The sequence below is a fragment of the Catharus ustulatus genome, chromosome 10, assembly GCF_009819885.2.
Source record: "Catharus ustulatus isolate bCatUst1 chromosome 10, bCatUst1.pri.v2, whole genome shotgun sequence".
Classification (NCBI taxonomy): domain Eukaryota; kingdom Metazoa; phylum Chordata; class Aves; order Passeriformes; family Turdidae; genus Catharus; species Catharus ustulatus.
This window is the reverse complement of record NC_046230.1, coordinates 13,940,487-13,964,742: the sequence shown is the minus strand read 5'-3', so window position 1 is coordinate 13,964,742 and position 24,256 is coordinate 13,940,487. Positions and strand designations below refer to the sequence as shown.

Below are 24,256 nucleotides of genomic sequence, written 5' to 3'. Positions count from 1 at the left end.
CTACAGATAAAAAAAAAAGTGTGTGCAGTCTGCCTTTCACAATTTTGTCAAGTACCTTTTGTTGAATAGTGGAGTGCTTTTGCTCCATATCTCTCTTCTCCTTCGCAGCATCTACAGCCAACTGATCCAGCTGTAAAGAGAAACAGAAAATTGGATCTTCAAATTATCGTAAGAAATTTGGCTCAGTCAATTTCACAATGCTGACAAAAAAAAGGAGAACATTATGTCTAGACATTACCAAGACTTATTTTATTTGCATAGTATAATTATTCCTTTGTCACAAATTGTTTACCTTGAAAAACCACTGAAGCCTCGTTTAAAGCACTGCTCTGCCACCCTGAATTAACCTCTACAAAGGTGTACATTTCTTGTAAGCATTAGAAGAACTGTTTCAAAGAGCAGCATGGTGCCAAGCATATGCGACTCTGTACCGCATTGGTGCTCAGTCTCCCAAGAGGATGACTCATGCTTTAGCTGCTCTTGCTGGCCTATGCAGCAGCACTGGCAGGAGCAGCAAAAACTAGAAGGAGCAAATGCTATGGATTTTTCCCTCCACAAAGTGGGAGAACTGTCTCAACCAGGATTTTGTGTCGATAGTTTTGATCAGCTGACCAGAAGTATTTGAACAAGATTGTCTCTACCTAAGATTTCAAGCAATCACACTAATTTTGGAAGTAAAATTATGGTTTTGAAAATAACAGATTGTCACAGAGAATATTTAAGTTAGTATTCTTACAAAGTCTGTAATAAAAAACACTGCCCAAAAAATTTTCTTCTACAATCACAAAAATGAAAACAAAAAAAGAGAGGAAATTTAAGATATCCTGTAAGAGAAAGTTTGATTGGGGTTTTCTTCTGTGGTTGGTTGCTTGTTTCGGTTGTTTTTGTTTTATAGTTTTGATTCTTTTGGTTTTGTTGTTTGTTTGTTTTATACAGGCCTCCATGTTTAAGCAAGAAATGCAGTAGAGAAGCAGATGTTGGCTGACAGACCAGTTGGTGTGGTACTTCCATGGCTGACAGGCCCCTGGTTTGTGCAGCTGTAGCACAAGGCTGCCATTCCACAGTTGCAGCGCCGACAGCGCTGGGCACAGGGCTCAGCCCGCACCTCTGCTCTGTGGGACAGGCTGGCTCTGCTCCAGGCCCACAGCAAGAACAGCAGCAGCAGCGTGCAGCAGCAGCAGCTCCCAGCTGGGCACTCACTTGGCACAGGGCACAGATGACTAACACATCCTCTGATCCACACACAGAGAGGATCCTCTCCACCCGCTCTCAGAACCACAATGACAGGCCCTGCCAGCTCTGGCCATTTCCCCAGTCTTTTATTTGCCCTGCTTGACATGATACAAATGAGAAAAAAAGGACAATAACAGGCCTTTACACCCTCGTGCTAGACAGTCTCCAACAATTATGGAGACATCAGAAAGCTGAAACATCTGGATCCAATTCTATAGTCTGTTACTTTTTAAATCTCTTCTCTGTCTACCCCTTTGGCCTAAAAGGTTGTGTCAGCACTTGCACACCTTTACAGGCATTTGTGAACAGGAACACACTGAAGGCTGAAGTGCCCACATGCCACATCTAAGCACCTATAGGACTTAAAAATGGTACGATAGCCTCTAAAACAGAGGCTGGGCTCAAAGACTGTTTTGCATCAAGAACCCTTGGGAAACCATTTTATTTTTCTGATAAAGATGAGAACTGGACCAAGTGCTGTTCAAAACTTTATAGGTATCAAGTTTCTTGCTAAAACTTCAGATTCAGGAATCTGCACATGGCCCCCAATAAATTCTTCCTTCTAGCCCATTAGGCGAAACAGCAGGCAGTCACTTAGGGTAGGACATTTAATTTCTCTTGAATACAAGTGTTTGAGGGTATGTTTACCACAGACGAGACAAAATTCTTAACTGCAGTTCATTCCATCAGTTACTTTTTTTACTATGAAGACAGCATTGCACCATTCCTGTTTGCAAGCTCAAAGCAGAGTTCCTTCCTTTTCCCTCAGGTGAGCAGAACACAATTGTCTTAAGAGAGACCAACAGCATACAACAATTATCAAAAGCTGTAGCAAATGACACCTAAACTATCAAAATCCCAGTCATTATAGCATCACTGGGTAATTTGCAGAAAAATAGGTTTTTCAAACTACTGCATTTACTGGTAAATGTATTTTTATAAACATAATGCTCTAATTGGCATTCTGAGGAGAATTAAGTCAGACTAAAATATTAGGCTTTTTGAATAGTCATCTCAATGAAAATTCAAATTTAAGCTAATATCATATTTCATATGAAAAGAACCAAAAACTGTAGCTTCCATGCAAAAGCTCATATTATGCTTGCACACCATTAAAAACTCCCATGCAATGATCTGATTCCCAAGGGATCCTACCACGACCTGAAGTATCCAGAAAGCAAAATTGCTTAAGTCTATTCCATCACAGTAAAACAGTTATTTTGAAAATACAGACAATATAATTCAAAATTATAACTATACTATTTAAGATCAATTCTATTACTTCAGATGCTGTTAACCCTTGTAATTAAGATCATACACAAAATTCACCTAGGAATGAAAACTCACTCACCAACAGAAGGAATCTAACAGCATTTTCACAAAAATCCAGCAAATCCCCGTTATGTCACAACATACTTTGTTAAAGGCAGAAGCTTCAACCAGTACAAGCTGCAAAGCCATCAACTGTTAAAACTTTCAACAGTTATTTACAAATCTGCTTCTGTCATGAAAAATATCCATTATTTAAATGCCAAGGTCTGCTATGAAAGAAGAATTCCTCAACTTGTACAACTTTAGGATCTTCAGTCTATCCTTGCTCCAACTGCAATATATTTAAAACATTCTTAGTTATGGAATTTCTAAATTTAACTCCTTCAGTTGCTATGATACCAGCACCAAAATGAATGCTACACAGTGCTCCTTACCAGATCAAGCACAAGCATGACCAGACATTCAAAAATAACCTTGTGTTTTCTTGTTTGAATCAAGTCAATGAAATGGCAGCATTGAAGCCAGGTTGATAGCATAACCCACAATCAACTCCACAGGTCTCTCCTTTCCCTACCCCTTCTTCCACAGATGTACAGGACACACGTTATACAACCAGACACTACAGTTCAACACTTAAAACCCAAACTGGAAGGTTGTTGAGGAATAAAGGGCACAGCTATGGCAGAGTAACATCCACCTGAACTGTTCAAGTGCCCCTATTACACCAAGACCCGACGTGTTTCTACACGTAATTAAGACCCACAGAAACCCAACTAGGGTCTAGTCTATCAGAAAAATAACTATTCAGCCATTGGCTTGTTGGAGTTTTTTTCTATAGGTCTCAATCTGCTCCACTGCACAGATCAGAACAATTTAATCTCTTAGACATTCAATGACACATCTATTCAAGATGAATGTAAAAGTTTGCTGTAATTTATTTGCTTTTTTACCTGGACAGACACTTAAAAATGTGGTTGGTTGTTTTGTGGATCTGTTTGGGAAGAGGTGATAGAAGGGTTTATATCAAAGCACATGTTTTAAGTCCTCAGATAGAGGCAAATAGAAAGTGCTCATATAACTTGCACTGAAAAACAAATCAAGACACTGCTGAGTCTTTCTTCTGCACCACAGACAGATCTTTATTTGAATACTGTATGCTCCAAACCATTTGCATAACTATTTTCAATGTTTCCTGTATTCACCTGTTGGCCATGGTGCATTAAGATTTTCATGGGTCCCTCACTGAAAACCCAGAAGTGTCAATGGTCTCTTCTCACACAAGAAAAGTGGGCAAGAAGGACTCCATGCAGAAACCAAATTTTGCACTACTTATTAAAATCATACTTCCGTTTTATGGTCTAAGTTGCTAACAACAAAGTTATATCTGCACACATCAAAATTTAATTATGCAGATAGCATAATTTATACAGTAAATAGAGTATATGAGTAGAACAAAAACCAGACTAATCTACATTTTGTTATTAGATATATTTATAAACATGGGTCATATACAAAAATCTTGAAATCCAAATAATCCAGTATCCTGAATATCCTAACATATACCTCACAGAGTAGTACATGGCTATGCTAAAGTACATAAATCCTAAAGGTGGTATTAATTCTAGTAAACAGACAATTTTCAGTTTGTAACTCTTTTCATTCCTTTCACTGCAGTATATCTTTTTATGTTTTGTCTTTATCATACTACAGTTCCCTTTTGTTGAATAAATCTATGAAGTACTTGACATGTAGGCATATATCACGATTTCCTCCAATTCAGTACATAATTATATATTTTTAAAGTAATTTGTTACCTTTGCACCAAGTTCTTTCATGTAGGGCTCAAGTTCACTAAACAGATCATAGCCTTGGTGGAAAAAAGCCAGATGTGCATACATAAACGATAACATCTAGAAGGAACATAGTAAATATTTATTCTCTTAAAAACTGCATCACATATTACATAAATGTCACTTAATTCACATTACCTACCATTTCAGGTTTAATTTCTCCTCTCATGTCCTGACAGTTTTAAATTTTGTAAAATAAATACACAAAGTAAAGAAAGAAAAGAACCAAGCAAAAATCTCAGAAATCAGTTGACAGCATTAACCTCATGAGCAAAACAAAAGAAATCTACTTAATGGCAGAAAACTACTTCTAATTCATGTCACCTGAAATTTTTGTTATGTCCTGTTTAACTGGGACATGTAAGGTAGAGAGAGGCTATAGAATATTTTACTAATGATCCAAACCCATAACCTTCATGTACATAGCTGAGAAGACTGTCGGGCCTTAAAATAGAAAACAAGTTGGGAAGGTGAAGAGCAGAATAGGAGGCAGTTATAAACCTACCCAAGTTTCTGCTTTTTAAGGAATTAAGAAAATTATGGGAGAGAAACTTCAGACATCTGAAAGAATAGCACTGTTTCATTTGTCACTCTATAATAGACTTTTAACAGTGATAATGTGAAGCAGAAAAGGGAACACAAGGTGGAGAAAATTGGCATGCAGGCATAGCTTTATATTAATTTAGCAGATACCATACTATTCATATTAAAATTTGCCCTGTTCCTAGAAAGAGCAGAATTCATCTTAGAATAGATTATAACTAGCACTTAGTGTTTACAAAGTAATAAACCACATCTAAATAGAAGAATTCTTGGCAAACGAAGTTTGATTTTAACTGTGGAACACAATACCAAAGGATCAAGAGTAGTGAAAACCCGTAAGAGTTCAAATCTGAACCAGAAGGATTGTCAAAAACAGTTAAACATGTATGCCCAGCTACAGTAAAGGCCAAACTGACAGTCATCAAACTGCCAAATGTAGTGATAACATTTTGATCAATAAAAGGACTAAATTTTTAACATACTGCTTTGTGGTCAGATTTTTAATTCCAGATGGATTAAAATATTTGATATACAGAGGATAAAGTATATCTTACCGATTTTAAGATTTCTGCTCTCCTTTTAGACTGAAGAACATTGATCTAGGAAAAAAGAATAAACAAGAAATTTATTTTATTTTAAACTTCTTATTTTATTTGCAATTTTCCTCCAAATAATCACATCCAAGCTTAAAACATTTGAAGAAGACAGCTCAATACCAGATGTCCCAAAGTACTTTTAAATGATGATCCACTCTAGTTCTGTCATGGTATCAATCAGAGAACACTTGCAAAGCTTGAGCTTCACAGTGACAGGCACAATTTTCTTATATCAGTAGGGAAAACACAAGGTGCCACATCCTAGCTAGAAGTAATATAATGCACCTTTCAAGCAAGGAAAATTGGTTCTCATTTTCAAGAGACTGAATTCAAGATGTTTCAAGCAGTGTGAGCCAAGCCAGCCCACCAATTCCTTGCAGAAGCTGCACTCAGCACTCCTGCCAGGGCAGAGTAAAGGATGGGGGCAGGGTTACTTTCTCTCTGACTCACAGTATCCCAAAAGTAGCCCCAGGCAAGCAAGAACATAACAGTTTCAATAAGTAACTTTCTATGTATACTTGTGCTTTTAAGATAGCTGAAGTCACTGGTTAATGGTGTTGCCCTAGAATTTGAGGCATTTCACATTATATAGAAAAAACAACTGATTTTTCACATTCACCTAGTTCCCCTACCTTCTTTGTTCCCTACTCTTTAAAGGTTGCCATCCAGAACTACAGATTTTACTTTAAGGCCCACATAGCAGAAACAGGCCTGATTTTGTAATTTAACACCTCCACGTCAGTTCAGAATTTCAGTAAAATAAATAAACTTGCTGAAGCTATAATCAAAACCAGATTCTACTTCTATATTTAAGTGGTCATTATTTTGGAAAACTTTCTGCAGCAAAAATAATTAAGATTTGTTTGTATAGAATAAACCCTCAGCTTGTGAGGCAAAGAAAAATAAAAGGAAAGCACAGGTTTTGGATTACAGTTTAAAGCCAATCTAGCTACAAGGAGACCACAGTTGTGAAGCTATTTTCCCAGAAGAAACATGCAAGTAGAAAGAATTCCTAAAGCTGAATTGATTTTTGTCCATGTTGAGAGATGCTGAAACTGTTCCCAATTACTCTAAATGCATCTCTATCCCAGGAACTGCTCATACTTCAAACATACAAATTCCAGGAGGCAAACAACCTGCAGCTCAATGCACACACAAGGAACTGGCCTACTACAGTAGTGACTGCCAGCTTCCCCCACCATTTAGTGCTAGCACAAATAATTCTGTGGGGCATAATTCACACAACTTTTTAAACACCAAAATTACCTCAGTGTTTAAAAAGCAGGAGTTCAGAGCTGACCACTGACCACCATGTCTGTGAACATGCCCAGGCTGACAGGCTCCTCTTCATTTTTCAACTCATAATACAATTTATAGACAACTTTATTAAGCTTTAAATAACTGACTAGGCTGTCACAAATCAAGATGATAAATGTCCAATATAAAACCAGCTTCATTGTAAAGAGCTCTTCTGTGTTTGATCATAGAAGCTCAGACCCATCTGGAGCCCCCAATCTCTCACACCATCTGAGTTGCAATAATTCTGTTTTGCTGTAGTTGTGGGTAAGTATGAAGCTGATGGATTTTAAGTATCAAAAGAACACGTATTACTGTATTACAGGAGACAAAGCAGCATGACAAAGAACACCTCTCAACAGCCTATGGGAGATAGTCACTAAAAAGGTAAAGGATAGCTAAGTTCTTGACTCCCCTTTTGGTACAATGACAAACTCTGAGGCATCTAGACAATGTCTGAATACAACCCAAAGCATACAACTAAAATTGCAGGAGTACCCAACATCCTGTATCAGATTCAAGTAACCTAGGCTAAGTTACAGTTTTTACTCTAAATATATAAGATACTGCAGCATATCTAACTCATGAAACATTTAGGTTAAGTATCAAGCAAATATTGGCGTTTTTTTCAAAATTAATGTTCAACAGTGTCATTATAGCAAGGGCACTAAATGGCAGAGCATTAAAGCAATAAGAAAGCATCAATTAATTTTCCTCAGATTTATTTAAAAAGAAATTACTTGCAGATAAAGTTCTTCCTTTTTCCTTGAATCTCCACAGCCTCCAAGAAGATTACAAAAAGAACTTCTGACATTGTAAAGGACACGTCTCTAACCATATGTAACAAATGGTTTTGAAAAGCAACTTTTATTGCTCTCCTTACCTGAAGAACATAATCCAGAGCTATGTGTCGAAAACACTTCCGTGTTGCAGTCAAAATATTGGTTGCTTCCTCTACCTCGTGTTGCTTATTTCTTTGCACTTGGGCATTTTTCACCAGAGCATTCTCCTTTTCTTCACTCACTTTTTCAAACTGTTTCTTTGCATCTTTAAATTTCCTAATATCTCTATGGAAAAAAGAAATATGGATAACAAATTCCAAAGCATGAAAAAGAGTTTAAAGCTACACCAGAGAGACCAAGATTGTGACTGTTACAGCTAGTGTCTTCTTCAAATTTTATATTCTTCAATACATGCTTGGGTCAAAGGGAAATCCACAAATTATGACAGAAGCTTCCCGTCTTTCTTTTCCAATATAACTGAACACAGCGAATGCCTACTCGGGAAAAGCTTTGTCCCCCCAGGCTTAGACAATTACAATATGTAATTAGATCAGTAATTCATCCTATTGCAACATTTCTGCAGCTGGATCTAAAGCCTCAGTGATTTGGGGTGATTTTTTACAAAGCCTTAATACACACTTCTCAATTTATGGGTGGCTATTTACAGAAAGGATGTTTCACTTACTCAAATCAGATTTTAAAAATTCCATTTTATATATAATTTTCCCATTACAAGTGCAAATTAACTTACTCTTTAACGAAAGTCTGAAGCTGTGTTTTAATTGATCTTTGGATTTGGTCAAACAGAATCTGAAAGAAAGCATTATCATGTAGGTCAGTAACTTAGAGGTACTCATACCTTCTGATTTCAGAAACACAAATGGCAGTTACGCAGAATTTGAAGAGAATTATTATTAAACCACTGTGTCTCTAATATCAAAATATAAATCCCTTCATGGTAGTTTTGAAATAAATAAAAGATAAGAAAGAAAGTAAGGAAAATAACACAAACATCTTTTGCTGTTCTTTTCTCAAAGACTGTGGAGAGCTCCTGGCATGTTATTCTCTCATCCTGACAACAAGACATGCCTCGTTTCATAGAAGTTTATTTATGTTAATTGTACAGTAATATTCCCGAAGAAACAACTTTGAATGTTAAGGAACATTTTTTTTTTGTTTTTTACAACTTATCAACAATTAAAAGATAAATGAAACCACAGAAAGAACACGCTCTTATCCTCTGGGGAAAACCCCAACTGGATTGAAATTAATGCTGAAAATGTAATATATATGTACTTAGGATGGAGGATTTAGTACCATCTCCTTTACCTAATATGTTTGTAAAAAAACACCCACTGTTGGACTACTAAAAGGAATGGCTGACTCTTTTTAGGAATAAGTGATCTAACCAATGCTTCCAAAATTTCTTATGATTTGGGAAGGCTGGAGGAGCTGGTGGGCACAAAATATAATTAACTCATTCTAATTGTGAAGTCTAAGATTCTTGTTAATTTTTTAAGGCCAAAGCACACCTGGATGTGAGACAATGTGTATGTTCTTTTAGGACCCAAAAAATTCTAATTGGAAAATGAAAACACACATTCCTTCAACTTCACATCTGCCCTCTGAGTTTTAGGATGGAATGGAACAGGTCAATGGCTACCAGACAAATCCTTTTGTCACTTCTTATTGTGCAGACAATAAACATTGCCTCAATTTCCAAACCACCTATTTTCTACATAACAGAAATACACAAGGTAGCATCACAAAAATCAAGTTGGCCCAGCTGAACAGAATCTCTCATAAAAGGTAAAGATCTTGAAATATCAAATAATTTTCTTGAAAAATTAAGTCAAAACCTCACATTTTAAGGTGAAAAAATGTTTTCTTTAAATGTTCTCAGTCTTAGATTCTTTAATTCGATTTGGAAATGAGAAGCTATGCAACATCAAGTACTGACAACAAAACCTTCACCAGCTCATCCTCTTTTCAGAAACACTGAAGGGAAACATGACTGAGTTTAAGCCACTCTAGCAGTGGTACTGTACCCTGCATCCAGTCTCCATGCTTGGAATTTTTCAAGACCAAAGCAACCTGCTCCAATCTTATATCTGACCCTGATTTAGGCTGGCAGTTAAACCATCCACACCTGAGGCGCCTTCCAACCAGAACTGTATCTATCAGTAACACATGGAAGAACCTGTCTGTATTCCCACTTTGGGAAACCAGAAAAGCAGACAACTAGAATAAAGAACTTCTTGACAAACTGGAAGTCACACTGGGACTACTCCCACTGCTGACATTTAAGCTTGCCAGTGCCTGGGGAGTGCACCAACCAAGATCAATATCAAAAGATAAAACCAGATGGGAACTCAAATGATTAGAGGACTCCCAGAAATATGAGCTTTGCATTCTGCTTACAGTAATGAAGAGCAAAAATGTGCTGGGCAGAAAAGTACATAGACATCATTTCCCCAAAAAGAACAGAAAGAAGTGTCCAGACCACAATCTGATTAGATTTACAGCCTTGTCACATACTACCTTTTATTCACTCCAAGTCTAAGAAAGCTACTGTTGCCATAAGCTGTCACAGCTACTCCCCCACTGCTGAATCAGTGAAGGTGTTGCATTAGTCTGGTCCGTGGCCTTATTTGTAGCAAAGCCTCACATGAAAAAACTGCCAGTCATCCAGAACTCAGTGGGAGCATCTCCTACCCCTTCCACCCTTCCTTTCCTCTCTCTAGCTTCTCCCTCCAGATGGCTGTGCCACCTTGGTCAGCAACAGACCTGTCACTCTGAGCCACGAAGCGCTGTTGAACAAAGCAGATTCACAAAAGCAGTGCAGGACCACAACATATCTGGCAAAGCAATTGTGCCTCACTCCTGATGTTTGTGCCTTTGGTAAAAGCCACTTTGTTCTCACTATGCCTGAGCACAACAAGGGTATGGAGAAGAGAAAAAAAAGCAGGACAGAGCTCAGATTGGCCCTACTTATTAGATTTGAAAAGAAACTTTCTTTAATGTGGTTTGTTCTTTGCTTTCTGCCTTCAAACTGCCCAAAAGGGAGACTTGTGCTATGCCAAATTTTACCAAAGCAGTGCAAGCCACCATCACAGAGACTAACAGCAGCAGTAATACAGGACCTATCAGAGGTGTCCAGAAGAGCAAACCATAGATAAAACCATGATTAAGAGGGTAACCAGCAGCAAGATGTGTGATGAAAAGTAGACAGTCTGGGCTCATCTGCTCCATCCAATCTGCAGAAATCATTGACGTGAAAATAATGCTTGCTCCAGTACTGCTGCTTTGAACCTTTGCACACCCTTCTCTCTACAACCCAAGAACCACTGTTTACTTATTCCCTTCTTTACAGTTTTCACTAGATTAGGTGCAGATATATACACTTTGTATAATGGAAAGAAAATCAAACCATGCTATTAATCTGCTTTGCTTCCCTTCCATTCTAAAAGCATGCACTTAAAAAAAATAAAAAAAGGTTAATCAGACACTTACAGAAAGCTAAGTTAAAGCTAACAAACTTCCATTATATTCTCTCTATCTTGTCAATTTTTAAGCTCTCAGTGGTATGAAAAACCCACACTTTAAGTGTCCTGCATATTTTCAGCCCTTTGGAAACACTTCAGTTTGTTTCCAGCAATTTGCTGGGATATGAACAAAGAGCAGTTGGGCCAATGAAAGAAGAAAACAGAAGAACATCCTTTTGGCTTTTAGAATATAAGACCAAACTCTTCAGAGAAAAAAAAAACCCAACAAATTAGTTTTCAACCCAGGGAAAAGTTGAAACTGAAGTTTCTGATGAACTCTGGTATGCTAAAAATTACAGTTAGTCTTAAGCCATAGCGTTTTCTCCTTTCTTCACACTTGTCTAAATTCACTATCCTTCCAAAAAGAGAACTATATGCAAATTAGAGATGTTTCATTTTGTATATTATAAAGGATATGGGGAAAAGGTAGCAATTATGGAAAAGACAATCATTACTTCAGACCAGCAAAGGCTCATAGTCTGTAACTGTTACCATTGGTTTGATTCAAAAAGATTAAACTATTCAGTATTTACTGTCTTAGAGCACCAAATCTTACAAAATAAATGAAGATGGAAATCTGCAGAAAGGGGCATTTGTAAATACTTTGTAAATAAAATATTAATAAAATATTTATAAGTATAAAACAGGAGTTATTTAACACCATTTAAACCATTACTTTGCAAACACTATCAAGAAAGGCTTTACCATTAATCTACTCTCAAAAATAACTAGAAGTGAGCTATCAGTGCCATGTTGCAGCTAGAAATACTCACATTATGATAATTGATCATTTCCTGTAAGGTGTCAGAGAACTTTGACAAATTGGTCTGTAAAGAAAAAATAGAAGTGGTTTAAGTTAAGCCCCACTAAACACACAGCACAAAAAAGTTCAGAGGTTTACAGCTTTTCAGTAAAGAACTTGGAAATTCATTTTCCTTGTAGCACAATTATGAGACTAAAACCATTAGGCTAGAAGGAGAACATGGCTGTAATACCAAACAAATCTATGAAAGATACAAGCAACAAAAATGTCACTTCTACCTAAATGTATATAAAGTACCAAACTGAAGGAAAGCAGGAAAAACTCAAATTGACTAAAAATACGAGAAGCTCACATAATCTAAAACATTAATTTACATCATTTAATATTACACTAATATTTTTCACATTTAATACTCCTACTCAAAAAATTGATTAACATGTTGCAATCACCAGCACACACTCTTAATCTAACACATCATCTGAAATTTGGCAGACCCCTGTCACTGCTGAAACTAAACAGCAAAGACACCTGCAGTGCACCACAGCTGGAAAAACCCTCACTCTAGAAGAAATATCAAAGAAAAAGGAGCAAAAAGGTAAATACCATAAATTTCAACTACTTCTCTTGCCATCTGTTATGATGTACCTTGTTTAAGTTATGTTTCTCTCCCTCCACCTTTACCTCAAAGAGCTTACCTCAACCAATTCATCTTTACAGGAGTATTGTGCAAGGTCTCGAATTCCATTCATGAACTGCTTGTTGGCTGTACAAAATGCTTTCCCAGTATCAATCATGGCAATACAAAGCTTCACCAGCTAAAATGAGCATAAAAGGAGAGAGAAAGCAGAAGACTTATTTTTATTTGGTTTTTACACCATCATATAAACATGAACACATTGAGCTTAGTTAAGGCTGTGAAATAAAAATTTCAAAAGTTAAATTACCACCCTCAGATTCTATGAAAAGCTTTCTACTGTAGAGTAATAGCTACAAAAATACTGCTCTAGGTCAATAGATATGCTATTGGGAAAGTTACCACTCTAAAATTTTTTAATTAGTTTTTACTTGCTTTATTGTTAACTGAGATGTTGCACATATTTCAAAAGAGTTTTACAGGGGCAAAAAGCACAGCAGCTAAAACATAACTGGTTAGAATGCAAGCAAGTAATGAGGTTATTGTGGTTTCTGAGGAAAAACACCACAAAACAAACAAAAAGGAAACCCACACCAGTTGTTTCATCCTGAGACACTCAGAATACAGGCACAGGAAGGCAAAAGGCTCTGTGCACAAAGCACAGCAGAAGAGTCATGGCTACATCTCAGGAGATGAAATCAATCATGAAATCACTCACAAACAGACTAATCTCTGATTGTTTTCCATCCCTACCACTCACTGCTTCAGTCAGCACCTCAGCCCTCATGCTACTCTGATATGAAAGTCCTCAGAATTTTGTGAGGGATGTTTTCCCACTTCTTGAACCATTTATGCACTGGGCCATTAATGTACGGAAGAGTGGTTACTGCAATTGACAAGGTGCTCTCTTGAGAAGGGGTGCATTATGACTGAGCTCCCCCACCCTAAGCCAAGCTGAGAATAAAAACAGAAGATTGAACCTTCATCTCTGAAAGATTTTTCAAGGATGGTAAATACATTTTCATGAAAAGCAACACAGAAGTACTTGATCCTGTGTTGGGGCAAAGAAACCATCCAAGCATCCTTTCTGCCTTAGCCACCCACTAAATTTTATGTTAACTCAGATCCTTAAGAAAAATGGAAAGCTGAGCATGATCTTCCACATTCCAATGAATGTTCAATTTGCTTGAACAATGGATTGAAGAAAAAAAAAAATCACTATCAACATCAACCTTTTTCCTTCACCTTTGCTTATAGTTCACAAGCTTGAACCAGGCTTGCTTTCTTCTAGAGAGGACAGAACTGCAGACAATGTAACCCATAGTCAAAATTGTGAGACAATAAAATTAAGTTTAGCATGAACAATTGAGCAGAAAAAATTACCAACCAAGCCTAGCCAAATTATTACCCTCAGGCCATAGTTGCTTCAGCTCACCCAAGAAGTTTGGCTTTCAACTTCAGTATTGTACTACAAGGCCCTGAATAATGCCATTTAAGAAATATGAGAATTGTTTTCCTCCGAAACAATCCTTTCAGATTGGTAGAAAAGCCAAACTTCCAAGACTGATTTTTCAGATCCTTTAAATACTTACACTGTTTGATCTACCAAAACAGATTCAACACTCCTACAGTAAAAATGTAGGTTGTACCCATCAATTTCACCAAGATTCACACCAAATCAAAATTAAGGATCTTGAATTTATTTTGTAAGAGCAAACTGTTAGATTATTCTCTATATAAAAATAGAAATACTATTGCAAGTAGTAAAGAATAAGTCTTCAGGCTTGACACCATCTTTATTTCTCCAGCTCTCTGCAGCCAACTCACAGCTGCAGGAAAAATGGTTGTATTCAAAAAGCAATTGAGGAGGTAAACAAATGACATCTGCCTGCCATGTGAAAACACAGATAAAAATAATTTAAAACATTTAGCACGAATACAAAGGAAAGAAAAGTTTGTACAGATGAAAACCAAAAATAAGCCACTCTCAAAATTCTAGTAAAGAAATAACAAAAGTTTATAAAGGTGAGAAAACCAATAAACAGATAGTAAGGAGCTGAAAAGATGCTACATATAATTTTTTTACATACATGCACAAAACATGACAAAACACAGGGTGAATTTTACAGTAGTCAGGTCCCCCACACAACAGGGAAGGATATATACACACCTGTGTGAAAAACACGTTTTACTGTGTTGGTAAAATTTAAAAGGTTTATTAAAAAGATAATAGGAGACACACATAAAGCAAAGGGTTAAAATGGCCGGGTGCTTGGCAAGCTGCTAAGAGCACACTGGTTGCTTTGGGAACGCCCCTTTAAATACATTTTACAATACATCAACTTGTTGCATATCAATAGTTCCTCACGTATAGTCAAACTTTTTATGGGAACTGTGTAGCATGGCTACTTCTTGGGTCTGCTTTTTTAGATCATGTGTGTATTTGGCTTGTGGTTTTAATTTTTTTCTTATTTTTTAATTTGGGTGGTGGTCCTGGCCTTTTGCAGCTGGTGAGCGTTGATAATTGTTGTGTCAGCTGCAGGGTTTTTATTACACATTTACGGGTTGTTATTTCAACTAAGAGGGTAGTTTAAACATACTATCTCTAAAAAAACTTATGTCTAACTTTTGCTGTCAGAAGAAAAAAGCTTATATTCATACAGAAAAGCCATTTTAACATTATACATATAGCATTTATTTTAATATTTGCAAAAAGCCAACAACATATTATGTACTTGCAACACCTAGCTGCTGTGCCTCAGATTACTAACTCCAAACAGCACGGATTTTAACCCCCCAAAACAAAGAGTATCCAGCAGCACGCCTTTGTGGTACAACAGGCTCTGGTTGAGTCCCAGGGGCACAGAGAGGGCCCAGCTCAGGAGGGAATTGCACAAGTTCAGCTGGGGAAGGAGCGAGCTCACGATTGCAGCTGCCCGCTGCTGCTTTGCTCCAGCTGTGAGCTCGACCTGGACCCCTTCCCTCTGCAGAGCACGGTGCTTGGTCAGCCTCTGACACTTCCCAGCTGTGAACTTTAAAATAAAACCGAAACACACTGCTTGATGTTTCTAAGAACAAACATTGCTGAATTAAAAGCTTACCTTGTCAAGTTTCAGTTCCAGCTCTGTCACATCTCCTTCTACCTCTTCTAAAGTTGCCCTACAAGCATAAAAGAGGTTTTCCTTTAAAATTTTACACAAAAATACTCTGAGTCTGGGGAGAAGGGGCAGACACGCATTCATTTAACTCATTTATAGCCATCACAGTTTTACTTAAATTTCAGCTGTAAAACAGCATAGATTTTAAAGAACCACAAGAATTGCAGGAAATTTGATGGGTAAAAAGAAGAAAAACTACATCAGTACTAAAACATGGTCTATTGATAAATATTTGAGGTCAAATTTTATCAATCCTAATATTTATCACATCAATAGGTTTCTTCTGTTCTTGTAAAGACAGTATGTTTGAAGCTAACAACAAAGGAAAGAAACTGAAAGTCAAAGGGAACCTTCTTAACTCTTTTGATGACCTCCTGGCTCAAACCTGCAAACAGTGCAGCTATTTTATGCATAACCTTGCAATGAGAGTAGGAAAAAATACAGCACTTGCCATGTGTGTTCGGATGGCACACTTGATTAGATCATTTACCTCTAGTCTACACTGGTCAAATCTTCCAGGCCAGTCAAATTTAACTTGCCAGGTAAAAGCTGCTTTCACGGAGCACTGCTAAAGTACAGTTCTTTTTTGATTTTTTTTTCTTGAAAGCTCTTGTTTTTTTGGATACCTCCTTCCTTACTGCTACCTGAAAAATCAGAAGACTGAGGATGGATGACACTGTTCAGAGTCTATGAACATTGCTGCTTCATCAGGCTACTGCCTTGAGAGCTGAACGGACTCATTTCTGGCAAGGAGTGCCCTTGCTGCCATCACAGGGTGCTCATTCTTTCAGTCATTCCGGCATAACTGTACATGGAGCCACACTGTTTACCAGTAGTAGCCTCCCTTGGGGGAAAAAAAAGTAATAGGAAGTTTTCTGTAATGCTTTTTGGAAAATTGGATCAGATATTTCACATTTCAGTCCAACAAAAAAGCCCAGTTCTTCCTGGAAAAAGTTATACAGGCAGGGAAGAATGATTTGGAGCAGGAATTTCTAAAGCCAACTTTATACCACTGAGGAGAGACTACACACAACCACAGCTTTACTGTCTCTTGCTAATTCCATTCTAGTTCACATGAGTACAAGCCAAGAACAAAAAAAAAAAAAAAAAAAAGACTGGATCAGGCCCCAAGTTCAGGAAAAGCAGTTTTTTTACAAGAACAGTTCTGAAAAATGCTGCCAATTGCTTGCAGATCTCAAACACTGAGCATGACATTCCCAGCTTTTGCAGATTTCAGTACACATAGCTGCATTCCAGTTCTTGTACCTCAGTGCATTCCCACTGCTGTGTTCTAGGTTTTATATCCAAGCAATCTCTGCAGCTAGATTTTGGCTTCTCCCTCTTTGCTAGACCATCAAGGATTTCAGGTAACATCAATTTCTCTTTTATTTTCTTCCATAACTGACTTATTTCCATTTGAGTCTCTAGTTAATCTTGTCTCAGAAAGCATTAAAGAGAATTTTAAAAAACAAAACCCCCAAAGGAAGCAAAAGTATCTCAATATTTAGACTGCAATTTTGTATTAGTTTGTTTATAATCACAGTCCAACAAATTTTTATTTGTTTCTTTGGCATTAACATAAAAGAAAAATTAAGTAGCTTGTTTACAGAACTGCAGCAAGATCTGATAAGAGTATTATTTTTTTAGTGTCTTTAACTAGCAAAGAGTTCTAGCTCCACAGGACTTAATGAGCTAAGAGTCTAAAATTCAAAAAGAAGAACAGAGATAAAGGCAGTTAGAGAGGCAGAATGAAGACAACACATCTGTTCAGTAATTAAACCTCTATTCCAAGAAGCAAATTTTAAGACAGAATAAGCTCAACTGGAAGAAGTAACAGCAGAACATCAAAAAACTGAAACAATGAAGGGTAAGTCAAGCAAAAAGAAGTATAAAGCAAAGCAGACAGAGGTATCATAGGATAAAGGAGAGACTCCACTACCACCCAATTCATTGCAGATCTCTGAAATGCTACAGGGCACTGAGGCACCAGGCTGGTTCTCTGGGCTATTTCCCACCACTGCCATGTAATGGAGAATGGCATATCTGGGCCCTACAGCTGGATATGGATCAAACAGCTGTGGGGTTCCAGCCAAACTCTACTTTAATTCTATCCCTCTTCGCATAAAAATGACTGCTTTCACTGTTTCCACATAAAAACTAGTAGAAGTCATTATCATGCAAACATATTCACAGGTATTAGCCCAATATTGGATTACAAGCACAAAAACAATGGAGAGATTCAGATTATCAGATTATAGATATATACATCCAATTATGTATCACCAAGTCACAAAAACTGTCTTCATGTTTTCATCCTGGGCTAGCAATACATGAAAAACAGTTGATCTCAGCCATGCTATGTTAATGCTACCCTTGTTTTTCTTAATTTAATACTTTTCGAAGCCACAGAACACATGCATTTCTCTCTGAAACATCTGTGTAAGGCATAAAGTTCACAGAAAACTGTCATAATTCTGAGTAAATGTCATGTCCACAGTCAAGACCCACTGTCCAGCTATAAACACAGGAAGTGCTGGTGAAACAGCTGAGGACCAAGTGCCAGAGCTGACGTGTAACAAAACTGCTGCTCCTTAGTGAGGTGGGAGCTGGGAGCGAGGTTTGCGTCAGGGTGATCTCAGGCAGAAGGCTCCAGCACCAGGAACAAGGATCAAATCAGGTCCAGGGTATGACTCAAACATCTGTGGCTTCCCAAGATGTTCAAATACTGCATGGCAACGCACAAAACCAGAACAGCTGCTTAAGGGTGGAGGACAGCTTTTATAAATGAGCTGTCTCCCATACTCTTCATGCTTTGTAATGAGGACTCTCAGGAATGTGTTTCTTTCCTCTGCTGTGAATTCCCTCCTTCACCACCCCCCTAAAACACAGTTCAGTTTGCTAGATACAGCTTCCTGCACAGCTTCGGGGCAGGAGGAATCCAGGAGATGATGGAAGAAAACTCAAGACCTGACTTTGCAGCCTTTTTAAATGAGGATAATGTCACCAGTTACCCAGCCCAGCATACACAAAGGACAGCTGAACTCTGATGGCCACCACGGCTCTCCCTTTAAGCGACCAGTGAAACACTTTCTTCCAGGTTAAGGTACTTTGAGAATCCCAGCAACCAAACAGAATGATGATGGATAAACTCTCCTCTGAAAAAAAAATGTGTCACTCTTAGACCAGAAGTTGCAGACATGAGGAAAGGAAACAACGTATCCTGGAGAACAGCACTGCACACTGCTGACCAGAACACCACACACAGTGGCCACAGACAGGGGTCTGCAGGCCCTGTTTGCTCCCACAGAAGAGTGTGGTCACCAGTGCTTTTAAAGTCAGCTCCTCTTCAAACAAAATCCATTGAAGCCATACCCTGCCTTTAGTCTTTTGCTCATTCATTCATCATATTCTGGCTCACATTTTCAGATTGTGCTCCTGAAGATGAGCAGGTTGGAATCAGTGTAGTCACACTAAAGCAGATGCTGAAAAACAACAAACTTGAGAGATCTAAGGTGCTATGGGCGACTAACTAATAATTATTAATTATAGAAATAATACATCACTATAAAAAACATTCAGAATAATAAAAACCCAATAATAAAGTATTTTCCAACAGTGTGTGTTTGGGTTTTTTTTCTTTTATTGAGAAAAGCTTCGATTAATTTCTTGAATATACTTTCAGAAGAACAGGAACAAGTCACAAAATCAATTGCTATTAATTTTGGGGCTTTTGAATACATTCATATATTTGGACTCATGAAATGGAAAGAATGGATTTTTACCACTGCAGTTTCAATGGCATTACTGCTAAAGTCTTTTCCTCAAATATTAGAAAGACACACTTCTCTTACTTGCACACAATCTATGCAGAACAGTTCCTCAATGCACAACTCAGTCTTCACTAGAGATGACATCCTTTCAGCCAACATCCACTAAAAGACAACTTGAAAGAAAATGTACTACCGAATGTGAAAACCTGGAAATAAGATACATAAGTGCAAGATAAGAATATGAACCTGATGACTTACAGGATTGTCTCCTCCTTTATGTTAAAGCCTATCAGGTGACAGATAGCAAAAAGGACAGTAGACATTAATCAGAAGATAGACTATGACCTGTAGTGTGATGCAAAGGCAAATTAAAATGTGGGTGTACCACAGAGGATATTACACTTGCTCACTGTTTGATCTGCTTTGTATCCTCCTCCACCTCCCTTTCCTCCTACTGCAATTGCACCTTGGCATCACCCTTCAGATGCAAAGCAACTACTCACAGATGAGTTCAGAAACAGCCACAGAGGGACTGCTGAGGGCAGCCTCAGGCCAGGAGAGCGCACACACCACAGTGACTAATGCCACTGGACACTGCCACTTTTCACTGCTCACCAAGGGCCATTTGCTGGTCACCAGGTTGCAAAGGTGCCTGTCCACCAGCACAGCTGCACAGGGTTGTTACTTTTCAGAGGAAGTCTTCACATTCATCTGGGTTAAACTTTAGGAGTTTTCTACCTGTGCTTTCCCCTCCCTTGCTGAGGTGCTGCTGGATTGCAGACCTACCCTCCAGCTTCTCAGGGCTCCCTCCAATCACTCTGTACCTCGTTTGGTTTCCTTCATGCATAGTGAGATATACAAAGGTGTCCACAGGCACGTTAACCAGCATGCCAAGAAGGAACACAGCTGGTACATGTGTTATGGCATCAGATAACTGGAGACTAAAAAAGAAACATGACATATGGAGGGACAAAGAAGACATACATGGAACAGTAAGGCCTAGTAACTTTGGAAACAGCATGGATAGATACAAGAAGAGTTTTACAAGTCATGAGATGTGTCATAACCATTAATATGGTCTAAAGATGAACACTGTTGCAGCCTGTCATAGAGCCCATTGAAGCGCTGGTTTGGCACTGCAGAGTTTTTTCCCCACTGGCACAGAGCTCCTCCATACTGAGGAACAGATGATGAACTCTCCCTGACACGCCAAGATAAAATTCCTCATTCATGCTAGTACTCCTTACATTGTTAATTCTTCAGTCATTGCCACATGACATTTTATCAATAGCTTGGAAAAACTTCTATGTGCCCTACATGAACAGTAGGGTTTTTAATCAGAAAGTTGAACTCCCACCCTGAAATCCTAGAAATTTTCTATGAGCTTGGGGGATTGAAATATGGAAATACATTCCCTGAACAGAAGATTATGATGTTGATGAATAAGCCAAGTTTTCAGGTACACAACAAGCACTGTCTGCATTTCAAATTTCCCTGGAGAAACAGGAATCAAGTCCTCAATATCAAAAGGATCCTTCCCCCACTCCTGTCAAGTCAGACTTCTCTCAGTAATCAAATGAAATAAAGCAAAGGTGTTTACTGAATTCATAAAATTATTAAAGCAAAGGTCTGCTTGTAGGTATCACTTTTTAAGGTTGTCTGCACCTACAAGGTTTAGCTTCTCCTCAGTAATTCATATGGTCAAATATAACAAGCAGGACAAATCTTTTTAAGATGTATATTTCCCTTAATTAGTTCTTCACTGTTAGACTACACAGAGCTCAAATATAATGAACATTATAATCAAATCAGTCTTCAAAAAGGAACAAATTCTACCACCCTTAACATACACATCTGGAAGCCAAACTCCATACCGTTAAACTTGCACTAGCATTTAACAGTCTGTATCACCCAGTCTATCACGCACAAACTATAAGGACTTCTGTGCTACCTGCTGGATCTAAATTTTTTAACTTTTTCCCTCACTACTCTTCTGCAGTAAATTGCCAGAAATGCCTAACAGTGCTCTTTTCCCAATGTATTCACCTAATATTTTTCTCCTAAGTTTTTTCTACTCCAGGAGAGTCTGGCAGTAAGGCTAAGCAGGAAATCAGCAACCTGTTTCCTCCACTAAAAGTCTGAGAAACAGGATTTTCTTCATCTTTCAACTTCAGTGTTTTGTTCATCAGAAGACAGCTGTTAACAAGATGGGGACACAATGGCGACCATGAAAGCTCCACGGAAAAGTAGTTGATTACACTGCAAGTTGATAAGAATGCAACATATCACAACACTGCACAACTCTTGACTAGTGATTCCAACATCCAAGACTGAGTCAAAAGCTTTTCAGGAGGACTTACTATCAGATAAGGAAGTAGGACTACAGTATCAAGATCTTGCAACAAAAAAAGGGCAGCAGAAAGGAGCTCAAGGAACTGATGGTGGTGTACAGAAGCCTTGCTGCTGAAAATTTGCCAACATCACAGAGCTGCTTTAATCTTTTAAATCTCAGTAGCTACTCAGGATCTTGAGCACAGAAGCAGCAGATGGAATGAAGGATTTCAACATTTGAAAACTCAAGTATGTAGTAAGGTCAGGAAGTGGAAGCATAAATACAACCATCAAGCGACCAACTGCAAAAGATCCAAGATAGGACATCTAACGAATACACCCTGTTAGCCTCAAGATCTGAGTTACGAGCCAGATGCTATGAAGACCTGCCAACTTTGCTTATAAAAGCTGTAAGCAATAACAGTCTGAAGTACAATGAAGATACTAATCCCTGATTTGGAAAGGTACCCTTTATGTAGCTCACCTGCAGCCAATGCAGAAAGAGTAAATATCACTACACAGCCCCAGCACAGCATTCTCAGGATCAATATGCTCAGAACTGATACAGCAGCACTTAAACACCACCACAGGAAACCACGTGCAAAGCAGAGGCAACTAAAGATCTGAGTACCGTGCAATTAAACAAAAAGATACCATGTAATCTTCATAGGAATCTTGTGTTGTTTCAATTCCAGAAAAATTAGGTAATATCTGTCCCTTTCTTTTTCTAACTCCCTCAGTTGCTAATTTAAACCTTATACCACAGTTAGAAGAGCACTGCTGCACACAAACCAGCATAAGCTGGCAAAGCCTTTGTAACCAGAGCTCACGTTTCAGAAGAGCTGAGGACCATTAGCTGTCTACAATTCCAGTCTTATCAGGTGGATCTTCTTTACTGAAACATGAGGGAAGTTTCAGATTTGCTATGAAGACTGAGTCCCCAGCAAGTATTTACCCTTTTTGTCCATTTCAGAAGTTGAATATTTCAGCAATACACTTTCAAAAAACTAGAATGCTATTTGACAGTCAGAGAGAAGGCTGCAGCTTTGCTGTAATAGACAAATTCTGAACTTGAATTTTTTGTTCAGATATTAGGTGAACATACATATATGGATCTCATATTCAGTAACCTAAAGTGCATTTTATATGTAAATTAAGAGTTTTATTGTTCCCACATACTGCAAAAAGTAGTTTGCTTGTCCTTTATGCCTTTCCACTGAAGCAGCCAGTCAAATGAATCTGATCTCAAACCAAAAGAGTGCATGAGCATTAGATCAGGACAATAAAGAAAAATATAGTGTATTCATGTTTTCCTCAAATTTACTGTTTTCAAATTTGGAAAGGCCAGTTGCCTTTCCTCCTCAGCCCTTTCAAATGATAATGATAAGCTATTAAAGAAAAAAACATTTGGAACTTTATAACATAAAACCAACAAAATGCTTGCGGTACACCCACAGCCCTGGAACTTCTTTGGGTACATTTAGTATCTTTTCTCCCACCACCTTTTAGTCATCAAGAGATTTTAAAGACCAGGGGATTTCATTCATCTATCAGAGCTAACTGCAGGTAAGCTGTTTTTCAACCAACAGAAGCTTAAATATCCTTTAATTACTACATGTTAAAGGCTTTTCATCTCAAATCAACTGCAAATATTTTCAATCAAAATCTTGCCAGATTGATTTTAAAATACAGTGGTTATTTTGTAATAGTAGGTGCATTCAATGCCTCCCTCTGTCATTTTTCATCATTCTTTTTTTGGATAAATCAAGTAGAACAGAATAAATAGGCAGATACATTCTTCAAAATCAGACATTTGACAAAAGAAATGAAGTTAAATGAATACTTTTAAAAATCATTCTCCACAAACTGGAGATTCTTTTGAGGAATAATCCCACAGAGAAGGTATGTGAATGTGTGTAGTCTTTTTAAACAGAGTCCAATTTAGCAACACAAGAAATTCAGCCAGAAGCTGCATCCTCAATGAAACATCAGATTCCTCAGTTGTCTTGAGCAGTTTTTATCCTTAATAGCAATGCTGTCTGGCAAAGCCAATGCAATTGTTCTATTGTTGATCAGATAAGGCACACTGCAAATACTGGTATCTATGCACAGATACCTGAATTAGTCAGCTAAAGCACCTTTGGAAATGACAGAGCAGAAACATGTGACTTCCAGGGTGCAGTTCACCTTATCCTGACACATATGGCTAAAATAAACCAAGAACTGCTTGGGATCAAATCTTAATGAAGATTAATAGTCATAAGGAGCCTAAGCCTAAGATCTGGCTTAAGAGGAGGGATAGTACACAGCAGATGAGATGCATTCTCCTTTTCCTGTTTAAGGAAGTTCAGAAAGAAGGGGCCTAGGTCATTATTTACTAAACACTTTCTATAGACAGGAACTCCAACTTAAATGAATGGTATAAGTCTAGGACAGACAAGATATAAGCTACATTTCCAATTGGCCTGTGAGTCTTTACAGCA

The 24,256-nt window shown here is 37.9% G+C and overlaps 1 protein-coding gene across 9 annotated transcripts in view; it reads right to left on the bottom strand.

Annotated features, from left to right (window-relative positions):
* The window catches only part of ACAP2 (ArfGAP with coiled-coil, ankyrin repeat and PH domains 2), a 64,421-nt gene that overhangs the window by 31,804 nt on the left and 8,361 nt on the right, over nt 1-24,256 (bottom strand). For all 9 annotated transcript variants that reach the window (XR_004418836.1, XR_004418837.1, XM_033068482.1 and 6 more), the window contains exons 2-9: nt 15,616-15,673; nt 12,576-12,695; nt 11,891-11,944; nt 8,324-8,382; nt 7,674-7,857; nt 5,453-5,497; nt 4,320-4,415; nt 56-130 (exon numbers count right to left, since the gene is read on the bottom strand). Coding sequence is in view for 7 of the 9 variants with exons in the window: in XM_033068482.1 (XP_032924373.1) it covers nt 56-130; nt 4,320-4,415; nt 5,453-5,497; nt 7,674-7,857; nt 8,324-8,382; nt 11,891-11,944; nt 12,576-12,695; nt 15,616-15,673 (691 nt within the window). In the remaining 2 variants the exon portion in view is untranslated. The remainder of the gene's footprint in view (nt 1-55; nt 131-4,319; nt 4,416-5,452; nt 5,498-7,673; nt 7,858-8,323; nt 8,383-11,890; nt 11,945-12,575; nt 12,696-15,615; nt 15,674-24,256) is intronic.